This window comes from Pteropus alecto, unplaced genomic scaffold, assembly GCF_000325575.1.
Source record: "Pteropus alecto unplaced genomic scaffold, ASM32557v1 scaffold86, whole genome shotgun sequence".
In the NCBI taxonomy this organism is placed as follows: Eukaryota; Metazoa; Chordata; class Mammalia; order Chiroptera; family Pteropodidae; genus Pteropus; species Pteropus alecto.
Genome location: NW_006442109.1, coordinates 3,368,537 through 3,383,304, shown reverse-complemented (window position 1 = coordinate 3,383,304; position 14,768 = coordinate 3,368,537). Strand labels below are relative to the sequence as shown.

The 14,768-nt window shown below is 36.7% G+C and overlaps 1 protein-coding gene across 2 annotated transcripts in view; it reads right to left on the bottom strand.

Moving 5' to 3' along the window:
• GCH1 (GTP cyclohydrolase 1) overlaps positions 1-14,768 on the bottom strand; it is a 40,435-nt gene that overhangs the window by 14,940 nt on the left and 10,727 nt on the right. For both annotated transcript variants that reach the window (XM_025038940.1, XM_006920167.3), the window contains exons 2-3: positions 2,603-2,712; positions 577-632 (exon numbers count right to left, since the gene is read on the bottom strand). In XM_025038940.1, the coding sequence (XP_024894708.1) occupies positions 577-632; positions 2,603-2,712 (166 nt within the window). The remainder of the gene's footprint in view (positions 1-576; positions 633-2,602; positions 2,713-14,768) is intronic.

Sequence of the window (14,768 nt, the reverse complement as noted above, 5' to 3'; positions counted from 1 at the left end):
GGAATAGAGCTGAGAAAGCCAAGGAAAGCACAGTGTTGTGTCTGCAGAGGCAAAGAAACCAAAAGTGGACTGGCCCTGCAGGACCCCTGAGAGATGACCGGAGGTAACCAGGTACAGCAGAAGGCAGGACTGAGGCCCCAAATAGTGGCTTGATTAAAAGTCTGAAAACAGTGAAGTACACTTAAACCCCTGCCCACATTTCCTCTCTCATACCTCATTTTTAGCCAACACTACCTTAAAGGATAGGGCATGAACTGAATACACCTTTGGGTGCTTTCTAGTCAGAGAAGGCTCTGCAGAGAAAGGTGTGAGCTAAAACTTTAAGGATGTGTCAGTGGAAGAAGGGACAGGTGGTCAGAGGAAAGGTAGGCAATGGGGGAGTGAGAAGAAAAGGGCATTTGTGTTTCAGGTCCTCTAAGTCCTTTAAGTCTGTCTCTGCGGCTATAAACTTTAAGTTGCAATGTGACTTCCATGTTAGATCCATACTTGTCAAGAAAGAAAGCCTCATGAGATTCTCACTGTGTAGGAGCAGGTCCTATAAACCTTTTTTCCTACTCACCACACAGTCGCACTTACCTCGCAAGTTTGCTGAGGCCAAGGACTTGTTTGTTAGGAAGATAACCGATATGGACCTTCAGAAAAGAGACAGAGATCATGAGCTAAGTAGTTACAAAATAATCACAGGGATGTGAAGTACAGCATATAGAATATAGTCGATAACATTGTAATAACTACGTATAGTACTAGGTGGATACTTAACTAATTGGGAGGATCACTTCATAAATTATATAAATGTCTAACCAGGATGCTGTACACCTGAAATTAATATAAAATAATATTGAATGTTAACTCTAATTGAAAAATAAAAATTTTTTAAAAAGTGAGCTAAGTGAAAATACAGTGCTTTCCTGTGACAAAATAAGGAAATAAGGAAACATAAGTATACTTATTATATAATTTGATACAATGAAAATACATCTTTAAGACATCTAGAAGACTTAAGACTTAGAAAAACTAAGCACTTATATAAGCATTTAAAAAATTATATAAATACAGCAAAATGAAAAAATATAAGAATGACACTATTAAAATAACAAATTTGAAATATAGTTATGGTGAAGTTAAACTCTAGATACAATTCTTAAAGTTTCCTCTATTGAGGGAAAACATTCTCAAGAAAGTACAAATTATCCTGTGGCAACATTAAAATGTTATTATAAAGCCTCCTTTATAATAAGGGTCGAAACTGTAACTATATATATATTGCTATTCCACACATCACTGTGGCCTTAAAAGCCCTACCCAGCTGTGGAGCCCTACTGCACAGAAAGAGGGGCTTCATGCCCTTTGTCGTGCATGGCGACCTCATTTCTAAGCTGCTGGAGCATACCATCTTCCTGACAGGAGAAAAAGGACACAGATACAAATGTGACTCTGCAAGAACCTGGATCCTAAGTCCTTACAGAACCTACTATAAGGCAAAGCTATTTCTATAATATTAATAGGCAATGATTAACATCTAATGTGTAAATGTTACCTCTCTTTGAGCCATGTATTAAGTATGAGAAAACATTAGTTCTCCAAAAAAGGCTAGTAAAATAAATGGTGATTTTAGGGCTATCAAATAATATAAAATTATAGATTCATTTTCATCACGGTTCGCCAGCATTTGTTGCATGTGTTCACCTAATATTTTCTGTACATTTGAATAACTGATCTAGTAGTAATTAGTGGTTTTCACTAGCGCTATGTTTTGGAGGGTTGAGAATACCAACTCATAGCCTTTCTGGTTGGCAGAGGGAGAAAGCTTCCAGGATACTAATAATGCTCTATTTCTTGACCTGTGAGGTGGTAAGGAATACCCATGTGATTAGTGTATTTTCATGTCTTCTATAAAAAATTAAGAAATGAAATACTTCAACAAAAAAAATGTGAAGCAAATATTAACACATTAAATTTAGGTGATGGGTATATAGGTATTCATAGCACTATTTCTCATAAATCTTGTTTGGAAATTATTTATAAAAAGTTAAAATAAAATTATGATGCGGGAGGAGAAGAGAACAGAAAACTCTTGTTTCTAAATACACATGTTCTCAAAGGTATGTTTCACTAGAACAAGCTGGATAAGATTATCTAGTTTGCATTAGATTCATTTTTCCTACTATAGAAAGGGCCGGAAACAAACCCACTAATACTATAACTTCTATTACAAGAAATTCTGCAATCACTACTGCTCATGTTATATTTTACAAAAGCCTATTTTGGATCAAACATTATGTAGTCAAAATAAAGGGCAAAGGTTTTCAGAGCCTGCAGCAGCTATCTAAAAGAAAAAAAGAGAGACTTTAATCTCATTAATTTAACCTATTAACATGGTATTTATAATGAAATGCTTATCCTGAGGGCCTTTTGCTTTGTTTTTATTTTGTTAATTTTAAGGTATTAGATTAGTCAGATTGATAAAGATTAAACATTTATATGTAATTCTAAATATCTGGAATATTAGGAATTCAGTGACAATTATAAATGTAATTATCCTAATTTTTAAAATTTCATTGTGCTCTTTTAAATAGTTAGGAAACAACAGAGAAAACCTTACCTTTCCAACAAATGGAACTAGATGATGTTCACACATGGAAAACATATCTATGTCCTTCACAATCACCATCTCATCATGATCTTCATCAAATATAGCATCATTCAGGACATCTGAAATCAGAGGCTTGCTTTAATAACATTTCCAGTTTTATGGAAAGATACAGAATAGAAAAACTGACAATCTCTACGGGTAAATATAAACTGATAGTCGACTTAAAGAAGAATGTTAATCCTAACTAAAATATTAAGGGAATTCAAATGAACACTAGTTTTTTTCTCCTACCAAATTAGTGAAATCTTTTCCTTTAAATGATGGAAAAAATCCTTATGATATAGCATTACATAAAAAATACAGGATTACAAATGTCTTGGTTGTATGAAAGAGAGACAGGAGAGCAAGAGAGGGAGAGAGAAATTATGCAAAACAAGAGTGCCTATTTCCGGTGATAAAAATGAATGCTTTCATTTTCTTTCTTACATTTTCTTGTATCATATACTTGCTCTGTATTGAATAAATAGAAAACCATATCTGAGGGGGAAAAAATCCTTAACTCTCTGAGTTCTGAGGCCAGATCCAGAGAGCTGTAAACTTTACCTTTGTTATCAATGCCCAAATTATTTTCTTCTCTTAAAAAGTTTCTATTTATTGCATGTAAGCATCAGGTTTGTTCTAAAAAGTTGCCTTCCTCCCTTCCTAAGGAAATAAATGCCACAGTTTTTATGTATATGCCCGCCCAGGTTGGCTTTGGGTGATGAGCAATATCTTGTTTAACCTGTGGATTCTGGCATATATGGCCAGGCATACAACAGACATTTAGAAAAGAAAAGAAAAAAAAAAAGTTTTATTTTTCAAAACTGCACCGATATCTAGATAGCTTGGCCACTAGATACACTCAAGACACCTAGCTGTGTGATTTCAAGGACCTGGGAATACCCAATCTACATAGCATGATGAGACAGAGAAGGAAGGAGGGAGACGAATAGAGCTTTGCAGCCACCTACAGCTATTTCCCCTCAGAAAGGCAGGCTGTGGAGTGAGTCACAGGGAAGATGTGCAAACGTCCACCTACACATCGTGCCCTTCAGTGGCTCCATTGCTACTAGAATAGAGGCTTTCAGATACTGAGTCATCATTTAACCAGTTATCATTCCCTGAGTCAGGCTATTCAGAGACACATTTGACAGTGTAGTAGCAAACTCATTAGTGTGGTCATCAAAAAGTGAACATGTGGGGTTCGACACACACAGACAAACACAACACCCTTGTTAGAAGAGGCTGATAAAATACAGCAAGGAGAAGGCTCAGTGCCATTCTTTAAGTAAATACTCCTTCTCCAAAAGCAATTTTCTATTCTGAATACTCTGCCCTAACCTTCAGTCATATTTCTGAAAGAAGTCCAAAAATAGATCCTTAGTGTTCCCCAGAGTATCCTGGATTTCTCCAAGATTTTAATGTAATATTATTGCCATGCATAGCTTACTAAAATCTTAGTCACACAAGGAACCTTCCTGAAAGTAAAATCAAACAAAAAAAATTTCTTAAAGAACAAAAGGGAATCGTCAAATGTAGCAAGTATTCATTTGTTTTCTCTGGCAAAGAATGAGAGCATTCCCATTCTAAGTTCTAACAACAACCATATGGCCCATGTTAAAAGCTGACCCTCAAGTTAGGCTAAGTTAGCATCTGGCTCCATTACTATCTGTTGGACCAAGGGCAAGGCACTCTGCATCTCGGTCTTCTCATGCCTATAAAACGGGCATGAAAAAAGTACCTACTTCACAGGGATATCCTGAGTATTAAATGAGATAATCCACATGTGTTTGAACTATCAGGTGGAGTAAGAAGTAGTTGTTATTATTATTATAATTATGATTAAGGGAGTTACTAAATTATATGTCATGCACATTAATCTACGTAAGAATTTTTAAAGTAATAATTTTATTTTAAGAAATAGACTACAGAAAAGGGAAAAAATAGTAACTTTACAGTAGAGAAACCTGGCAGACACTACCTTAACCAAGTAATCAAGGTTAACTTCACCAGTAACAAGATATATTTGATACTGTGTAGCTCCTGGTATGATATGAGAAGGATACATCACCTCCGTGGTATTCTTCCCCAAAACTGATAACTACAGTCTAATCACCAGACAGACTCAGGTACATACTACTCAATACCTGAATGAGTGCTCCAAAAAAGACATGGAAAGGCTGAGGAGCTGTCACAGATTAGAGGAGACTACAGAAACATGACAACTAAATCCACTGAAAAACCTAAAATCCCAGTAAAGTCTGTCGTTTAGGTAACAGTACTGTACCAATATTAACTTTTTAAGTATGAATAACATTAAAGGAAGTTGGGAAAGGGTATATAGAAGCTCTCTGTACTAGCTCTGTAATTATTCTATCAGTCTAAAATTACTTCAAAAAATAAAAAATAAAATTATTTTGAAATAAAAGTTTAAACAAAAACAATAGGACAATGTCCACCAACTGGAATGTATAAACAATGAAGCTCTACTCAGCAATAAAATGGAATAACTACGGATACATGTATTAACATGGTTGAATCTCTAAAGAATTATCTAAGTGAAAGAAGCCACATACATACACAAAAAAACTATGAGATTCTAAGAAAGGCAAATATAATGACAGCAAGCAAACAGATGGTTTGCCAGGGACCAGAAAAGTGAGAGAGAGGATTGGCTGCAAAGGAAACTTATTTGGGTGATGGAATATGTACACTAATGGCTATGCAACTGTGTACATATTCGTCAAAACTCAAATTGCACACATAAAGTTGGTGAATTTTACTGAATTTAAGTTATACTTTAATAGAGCTAAATTTTAAAAATACATTTTTAAAAGAAACTGTAGTATAAAATGCAACTTTTTGTGTAAAGAAAGTGGAAAGGGGGAGATACAAACATAGACACACATATACATGGTTATCTTCAAAAAGAAACACTATAAGAATAAACCAAAAAGCTAATAAAAATGATTACCCATGAAGGATGAAGCAGACAGGAGAGAAGAGATATGGACGGAAGTGAGACATCTTTGAATGTAATTTGTTTTAAAGCTTTGACGTTGAAATCATGTAAATGTTTTACATACTCAAAATGTAACCAGAAAGAACAAAACTAGTGACTCTCATATGTCTTAATGCTGTGTGTGGTGATAGAACACTAATGTGTTCTTTACATCCCATTTCATAAAATGAACTCAGACTATAAACTTGACCTAGCCAAATCATTTTTCTTTAATAATAAAGTTTCCATGTTATGTTTATTTATGTTTTGCTCCAACATATCTGAAAGCTACCATCTGTGACTTAATAAGAACAAAACACTATCACAGATTGTTTTAATTTCCTGCCTGTTATCAGCAGCAAGAAGGTAACCCTGGAAACAAGAATTTATGGCATTCTATTTTCCGCTGTTGGTCATAATCAATGAAGGCAACCAAAGCAGCCTCTAAAAGCTAAAGGTTTGCCTTTAAGAATGCTACACACACAAAAAGCCTAAAAATATACCTTTCACAAATAACCCCTCTGGGCTGCCATCTCTCAAGTATTTAGTTCCTTCCAGAAAGTAGAGTAAGGCAGGCCCACAATATAACCCCCAGTACCTATTTACGCATCTTTTGAATCAGGGAGTCTCTTGTTAAAACAAAAATCACTGGACTCCATCCCAGAGCATCTGATTTAGTAGGTCTGGGTGGGCCTGAGAATTTGCATTTCTAACAAATCCCCAGAAGATGCTAATGCTCCTGGTCTGAGAACCACACTTTGAGAGTCCGTATTTTGATGTATTTCATGTTTTGTGCTGCTACATAGAATCTTCACACCTCCAAAATATTCCTATTCAAACAAAATACATACTAAGAAACAGAATTCTGCTAGAGTAAAGGGGTGGGGGAGGTAAAAGGAAACTCCTGGGAGATATTCAAAAGGAAATTCCTATCTATCGGGAGTTTCTTTTGAATGAACAGTAATAGGAAAAAGCACTATCTAGGATGTTTGGGGATCTGCACCAAAAATTAGAGTTCTCTGAGGAAGCCAGAATTCCACACTGGAAGGACAGTGTTAAAAAAAAAAAAAAAAAACAGTGAAAGACTCAGAACATTGAATAGGCATCTATCCTAAGGGGTAGAAAAGAGAGAATGAGACCTGCCTGTCGGTTTTATAATTAAGAGAGAACAAGACACAGAAAACGAGACCTAAAAAGGCACCTAGCCTCTTTTCTTTTGGCTGGAACCTCAAGGTGATAATGAACATAAGCCCACCTTGATTTAGTGGAGAAAGGTCTGAATCACTGGCTCAAATCCTGCCAACACCAGAGCCACCTCTACCAGCATAAAGCACATATTTCATTCCACCTCCTGACATCACCGTTTTGTGTTTTGTGTGCTAATTTCTCTCAAACCTAGAAGTAAGCATTTGTAGCTTAAGGCTTTGGAGTTGCCACACAGTGTCCTGTATGCCATTCATAGAGCCAGAGTTAAACATAGAACCTCCATTTTACCCAATTAATATGTCAGTCTTTACCCTGTGATTTACTTCCTTAAAATAGATTTAAAGTAGGGATTCCAAAGAAACTCATGTGGCCAAGGGAACATAAGAATTCTCAATGCAGCATTATTGGTAACAGCAAATATTAGAAAGTTCAAAGTGCATCAGAAAAATGATTACATAGTTTGGGTAACGTCATACAATAAAATATGACCCAGCAGTGAAAGTGAGTGAATCTCAGCTGCATTTATAATTTCCTGAAACAACATCCAATGAAAACAGCAAATATCAAAAGCAGCAACAGATTTATACAGTATGACCCGTTTAAATAAAGTAGAAACAATACTACATGTTGTTTCTGGACATACACATAAAATGAAAGTATTAAAATAGGCATAAGAGTTAGAGATCAAAATCAAGATAGTGGTTAACTCTGTGAATGAAGGGTAACAGGATCAGAAAGTGATAACTATGACTATGAAGCTTATTTGTATTTTTGTAAAGCAATTATAGTAAATATTAAGATTGGTTAAAACTGGATAAACATTGATTAAACTAATTCTTTATACTTTTTCTTGCATATTTGACATATTTCATTAATAAAAAGATTTTTTTAATTGAGGTGTCCCGAAAAAAAAAGCAAGAAACTGGGGTTACCTTTGCACAGAGGGCCTGAAGCTGAAAGTATCTGACACAGGAAAGACAGCCTGCTTTTTGCAACCCCACAAACTCCTTCAGAAGCCTTCCTAAATCACAGTCTTCAATAAAAACAAAGCCTTCTGCCCTGAGGGGGGCATTAAAACTTTTTGCTTTGTACCTACTGTTTGAAAAATTTGTCCTACAAGAGCAATGGCAATGTTAAAACAAATTAAAAGAGGGAAGAAAATCATTATTTCTGCTTTCATTTCTATCATGAGGCTTCACCTCTTGTTAGCACTGCCAACACTCACAGCTTTTTGCACTTAATAAGAGAGCTAACATTTGTAAAACTTGGCCAAAATAAGCGTGAACCCAAACATTCCACAGACTGACATAATGGCAGAATCTAAGATGAGTTTAGACAACCGTTCACAACATCTGCTGGAGTAGGCAACACTGCTGCACAGCTTTGATATGCTCCATGAACTTATTTCCTAAACTGCAAATTTGTCAGCATTTTTTTTTCATTGTAAAGAAGGTAAAAGTTTGGTTATTTTGAAAAATGTCATTCCTGGCTGATAAATTCTCATGCTACTTTTAAACAATTAAAATATAACTAAGACGACATAGATGGACCTAGAGGGCATTCTGCTAAGTGAAATAAGCCAGACAGAGAAAGACAAATACTGTATGATATCACTTTTATGTGGAATCGAACAAAGCCAAATGCGTAGAAACAGAGTAGAGTGGGGGGACAAATACTGTATGATATCACTTCTATGTGGAATCGAACAAAGCCAAACTCGTAGAAACAGAGTAGAGTGGGGATTACAAGGAGCTGGGAGGGTGAGAGAGATGGGGAGATGTTGGTCAAAGAGTACAAACTTCCAGTTAGAAGATGCACAGCTTTTCGATTATAGTTAACAATAATGTATTACATATTCGAAAGTTGCTGAGAGTAGATCTGAAATGTTTTCATCACAAAACATAAATGGTAATTATGTGATATGATGGGAGATGTTAGCTAATGCTATGGTGGTAACCATTTGCCATAGGTAAGTGTATCAAATCAACACGTCATATACCTTAAACTTACCCAGTGTTGCATGTCAATTATATATCTCAATAAAGCTGGAAAAAATATATAGTCAAGGCTATTAAAATAAATGTACTGGCTGCCCTCAAAATAGTAGTGATATGCATGTTTCATTTGGCAAATATAGTACCCGCGAGCTATTCCCATTCTTTCAGCTGGCCTTGTCGTGGACATGACACCTATTGGTGAGGGACAGTTTTTTGCATATGAAATTGTATTTATTAAATAAGATGTTTTTTTCCTAATTATAGCAGTAATGTTCATTGTAATTTATATGCAAGATACTAAAATACTGAAATGAAAAAAAATGGAAGCAAATCTACTCAGACAATTAACTGGTTTATTTAGGGAACCACATGAATAGTGGTTCAAGAAGTAGAATGGTAAAGTAGAAGGAATGAATTAAGAGAGGCCAGAGACCTGAGTTCTCAGTCAAGTTTTGTGCAGAATGTGACCTGGGCTACAGCGTCCTCAAGGTAAGAAGATGGTTTCAGAGGAGGAGGTTATCAGGACTCCCACTGTTGGAAATCAATGCCAAGTTACAACAGAGTACCCACCCACCCCCATTGGTCAGCTTTACAGATGTGCATAATGGTGGTTAGTGGCTTTTTGTACTGAGGTAGGGAAAAGCACCTGTTTTAAACTATTCAGATTTATTCATAGATAAACCTGATGGCTGCCAATCACATATATTAACTCTCAAAGTTATCCAAGCCAAAGATCTCTCATTCTAGTCTTAATTTACTACTCTGAAAATTTGTGATAGACCAAAATTAGAGTCTTAGAAGGCTATCTAAGGAAGGAAACAGAGTGTATTCAAGCAGTAAAAAAAAAAAAAATGCACACTTGCCAAATTTAGTTTTTTAATTGGATCATTTTGTATATTTTTCACAATCCAGCTGTTAAACCGAAAATGGAATTTACAAAACAGATGGTGGTAACAAGGTCTGGATCACAGCAGTTCTAAAGAAAGAACATACCAATCTGATAAACTATCTATTTGCTTCAAAAGCCTTTAATGGGCTCGTCCTTTATCATCCTACATTCACTTATACCATGAGATTTCATATAGAGTGATGTTATGGAACCATCTGTAATCCTATCCAATGAATAAGTAACAATCGGGTGGGCAAGCCATCATCATTGGTGACAAATGATTAAGAGATACAGAATCATCTTTTAGAACAGTGTCTCCCAAATATGGCCTGTTATAGGGAGCTTTGGAAAATACAGCTTCCCAAGTCACCCTGAGAAAGTCTGATTCACTAGGTGTGTGGATGAACCCAGGACTACGACTTTTAAAAACCCAAGCAATTCTGATGCCCAGTCAGGCTGGGAGCATGGGCAATTCAGGGGAGGGAGAGAATGAGGATGGAAATGGACCTACTACTGGCCCTAATTTGCAAGGCTAAACACTGGGCAATGTAATTCCTCACCATAAGTCCTCACTACAGTCACCAAGTCAGAGGGTGACAATTCCTGCAGAACACTGTGAGGTCTGCACACCAGCTGAAAAAGGAGGCTTGGAACAGAGACTGAGACTGAGGGGTGGGATGGATGACAAGAGTGGGAGACAAGGGAAAGAAGCTGGAGCCAACTTTATCTAGAGCAGAAAGGACCCATGTGGTCCAGTGAAAAATAAAGGAAGGAAGATCTCACATAAGAAAACCATACCCATATCCTAGAAAAATATCAGCCATTTAAGAAACCGGTTGGGTAGAATAGCAAACTCACTAGTAATCAGTTTCAGGGTTAACATAATCAAGTTTCTATAGGAAGTCTTGTACTAGTTCCTGAGCTGGACACAAATACATCAAACAATGACATCAAGAAACTGAATATCTGAGGAAATAAATGGCCTATGTGTAAAAATATTTGGGGAATGACTGACTAGAAGCTAAACTACAAAAGCAATTGTTTACATAAAGGAAAAGTTTTGAGCCAAGAAAAACAATATGGCTATACTGAAGATAAAGATTTGACCCAGGCTTTAAAGATGGGTAGAAGGAAAGGAAGAGAAGGTTTTCTAGAGCGGATAAGGAAGAGAGGTACCAGATGAAACAAAATACAGAAGTGAGAAACAACAAAAGGTAAAGTGGACTGCCTGAGTAGGTCTCTGCATCGAGCAGAAACCAGTTTCCCTTCTATTTTAGAGCATTTTTCAAATTAAATTTTACCTTTAGTTCATGACCTCTTTCAAGCCCTGCCAAACTCTGCTTTCGTCAAAACAGTTATCCCCATTTTACGAATGAGGAGAGCGATGCTCTATTTGGAAACATTAAGAGCCTGCTAAGGTAGAGCCAGCTAGTTAGTGTGAGAACTGGATTTTGACCCTTGTTCTCTGACTTCCAGATGAGAGGCCTGATCACCGGCTGCCAGAAGTCTGAATGTGACCTTCCAGAAGAATGGACTGAAGGGGGAGAGCACAGAGGGAGAAAATCCGAATCAAGAGTTGCTGCAGGTCATAGCCAGCCCTAAGTTGACAAGACCTAAAGTAAATGACAGCAAAGGAACTGAAGAGAGCATACCTGATTTCTTAAAAGAAAAGGAAAATTAGTTATAAACATGGGAGTTAAAAGAGGAGAGGGTCAAGCTAACTGCCAGCCCAGGAGAGCAGATTAAAGAGCAGCCTGACACCCAAAGGTTGTTAGAACCCAGAGTTGCTATATATCAGTCACAAAATACCGTTTTATCAACTGTTTATTTGGTTTATATGAGGGAAACCAGTAATTTAATGCTACTTTGACCTTTACTTTTTGAAATCAAACTGAAACCGTTTCAAGGGGGAAAAAAATCCCATTAAATCTTCAAACTAATAAAAGGCCCTTTTTTTTAAAAAAAGGAGCTTCTCTATAGAAGTTTATCCCAGGAAACCAGAATCACTTTTCAAACCAAGTGGAGTCTTTAAGTCTTCAAGATCCAAACATTTTGTGTCTTCTGGCTGTGATACTGCATGAGGAAAACAGCGTTCATTGCTAAAAATGTTTCCCTTGAATTTAATCACTTCTTTCGACCTAACTTCCAATTTCCAGGAATATGAGGGATAAACAAGTTACATGGAAACAAGAAGAAAATAATTAGACAAATCCCAAAGGTGGGTTATCTTAAAGGACAACTGACAATCTCTGATAAATCAGTGTCATGTAGGGGGGTAGGAGTGGAAGAAAGCAGGAACTCTTCTAGATTAAAACCTAACAATCAAATACAAATATATGGATCTTGAGTGGTTCCTCGTTTGAACAAATCATTAATAAAAGACATTTGGGACAACTGGGAAAGTCTGAATATAAATTAGTTATTAAATGATATGAAAGAATTAACATTTAATTTTACTAAGCATAGTATACATGGTTAAGAAGAAAAACACTTAAAAACATTTCACCTCTAAATACACATCACTGATTTGCTCTCAGTAAAAAAACAGACCATGCTAATATGGCAAAATGTTAATTTTGAATCTAAATAGTACGTATATAGCTGTCCATTACACAGTTTTGTCTATTTTTGTGTTCAAAGTTTTACATAATAAAAAGTAAAAGTAAAATAAAATGTGATGATCCAAACAAAGAATATTAATTTTCTTGGTATTACCAACTAATTCAACAATTTCTGTTCTAGTTGCTATGAAGCCTTACTAAAGCCTCAAGTGCTAGTATGACTAGCAACTGTTTGTTCTTCTAGTACAGAGTATCTGTAATCTCCTGAGGGGAAAGTCTTTAAATAAAGGCTTTGTATAATCAAAGGGGCTATAGGTTAGAAGACCATAGACCCTAAAGGGCATACAGATGAAGAACCTTTTCAAAATTCTGCGTCACAAGAAAAACAAGAGACCTGTTACCATAGAAACTACCTGAGCAGCTTGAATGTTTCAAAGGAAAGCAGCACCTCTATCAAGGAAAGAAGTCTGAGCTCCTTGCTAGGACCTCACCTGTCAGCTGCTGAAAGTCAACAGCATGAGCGATGAGACAATATCGACAAGCAAGCCCATACTACAGAGGCCTCAGTGTGACAATTCAACTCCTAGTTCAACTGCTTCCCTTTGTAAACCAGATCCATAAGTCTTGAAGTGACTTGTCTAGGCTCATAAACTAGTTAGCAGGGATGCTGTGACTAGTCCAGACTAGTTGTTCCTTCCATTATGCCAGGATGAACTTTGTTGACACACTAAAATAGTTTAAGAAACACCAAACAGACCTTAGGATTATATCAGTGAACAGAATTTCTAACACACTAAATATGAAGCTGAAAGACTTGTGTCACCCTCTTCTAAACTACTTTACTTGTAAAGGACCCCACCCTCAAAAAGCTCAGTGTATTATGGCGGAGGGGGAATAGAAAGAAAGAGTTGGATATTAAAATGAAAGAAAAAACATCGGAGATAAGCGTAGCCTCCACCAAGGCAAATCCCGAAGGCACTAGCAGCTGGAAGCTATCAGCTAACTCCTCCTTGGGGCTGAAAGGCAAATTGTTTCTGATGGGCAGTCAGAGTGGCACGTCTCCATGGTTGCCCGGGCTTTAACGAAAACACTCATATTTTGAAGGGGTGGTCAGTTAGAGAGGTATGACCTACAGCAGTTCTACCTTAAGCTGAAGTTCAGCAAACTCTTCACCAAGTTCACAGCCTCTCAGTTGAACTCTAGCACCCAGCACATTCATTACTGCTCGTGAATATCTTACTACAAATGCATACACTATACAATAGATATAACTGTATTTTAAGCTATTTCAGGGAGAAATGCTTTGTTTGGGTTGTCTGGTAATGGCCTCTGTTGAGCTGGGCTCTGATTTCTACTTAGAACAACAACAACAAAAACTAATATGTATACACAAAACACATCACGTCTTATAGCAAGGGCATGTGCTCTTGGCAACATGCTTCAATAAAACAGCATTTGGACCAACCCAAAAAATCCAACCCAGAACTCAGCAACAGCCAATTTCCTCATCTAAACCCAGTTACTTCTTCACCAAACTCTAGATAGGCAATAGCTATCTAGATAAGTGGGAGATGTGACGGGGAACCCCTCAAGGTTTGCAAACAAACCCCGAAAAGATGGTAAAGAAAAATTAGAGAAAGAAAATAGATAATAAGGGCTAAATATTGCAGAAGAACAAGCCTCAAATAGGACTTATGTCTCGGTCTCCAGCTCCAGAGGAGTTTTTCAAGACACACTATGCACTAAACTAAAATACTAAACTGCCCTTCATAAAGAGATGGTGATGAAAGATTAGGGGAAAAAAGCAGGCAAAAGGCTGGAAAACAACAAAATCTCACAGCCATGGTAAAGAAAGACAAGAGAAAATCAGTCAAGTGTTTTCAGAAGGAAGAGACCTATTCAATTTAAATAAAATCACATTGGCATTAATGGATTGGAGCCGGATAAGCTAGGAGGCAAGGCATGCAGTTAAGAAATTACTGTACTTCAGGGAAGAGATGACTAAACATCAGAACAAGAGAAGATAAGTCGGTCTAAAGATACTCAAAAGTACATGTGTCAGGATTTAGAGCAAGAGTAACCATGGGGATTATGAGAAAGAAGAACATCAGATAAAACAAATGACCAGATTATAAAAGCTAGACCAACTAACAATGTGTGTTCAAGTAAAGTTCATTAGAAAAGCTGACTGGCCAGAATGGACTTTAAAACTTCAGAGAAAGGAATCAGCCCTAATGTCTTCCATGCTGATCTTTAAAAAGTTTAAAATAAACCTAATTGCTTTGAAAGCTTCATTTAATTTTAACTCTATGGTATAGTCAACTACGGATATTAGTGTATTCTTTTTATTCCAGAACACTTGGACCATAATCTTCTCCAACATGCACTTTATGTAAGAGAGAGAGAGAGAGAGAGAGAGAGAGAGAGAGAGACAGAGAGACAGAGAGACAGAGAGAGAGAGAGAGAGAGAGAGGGAGGGAGG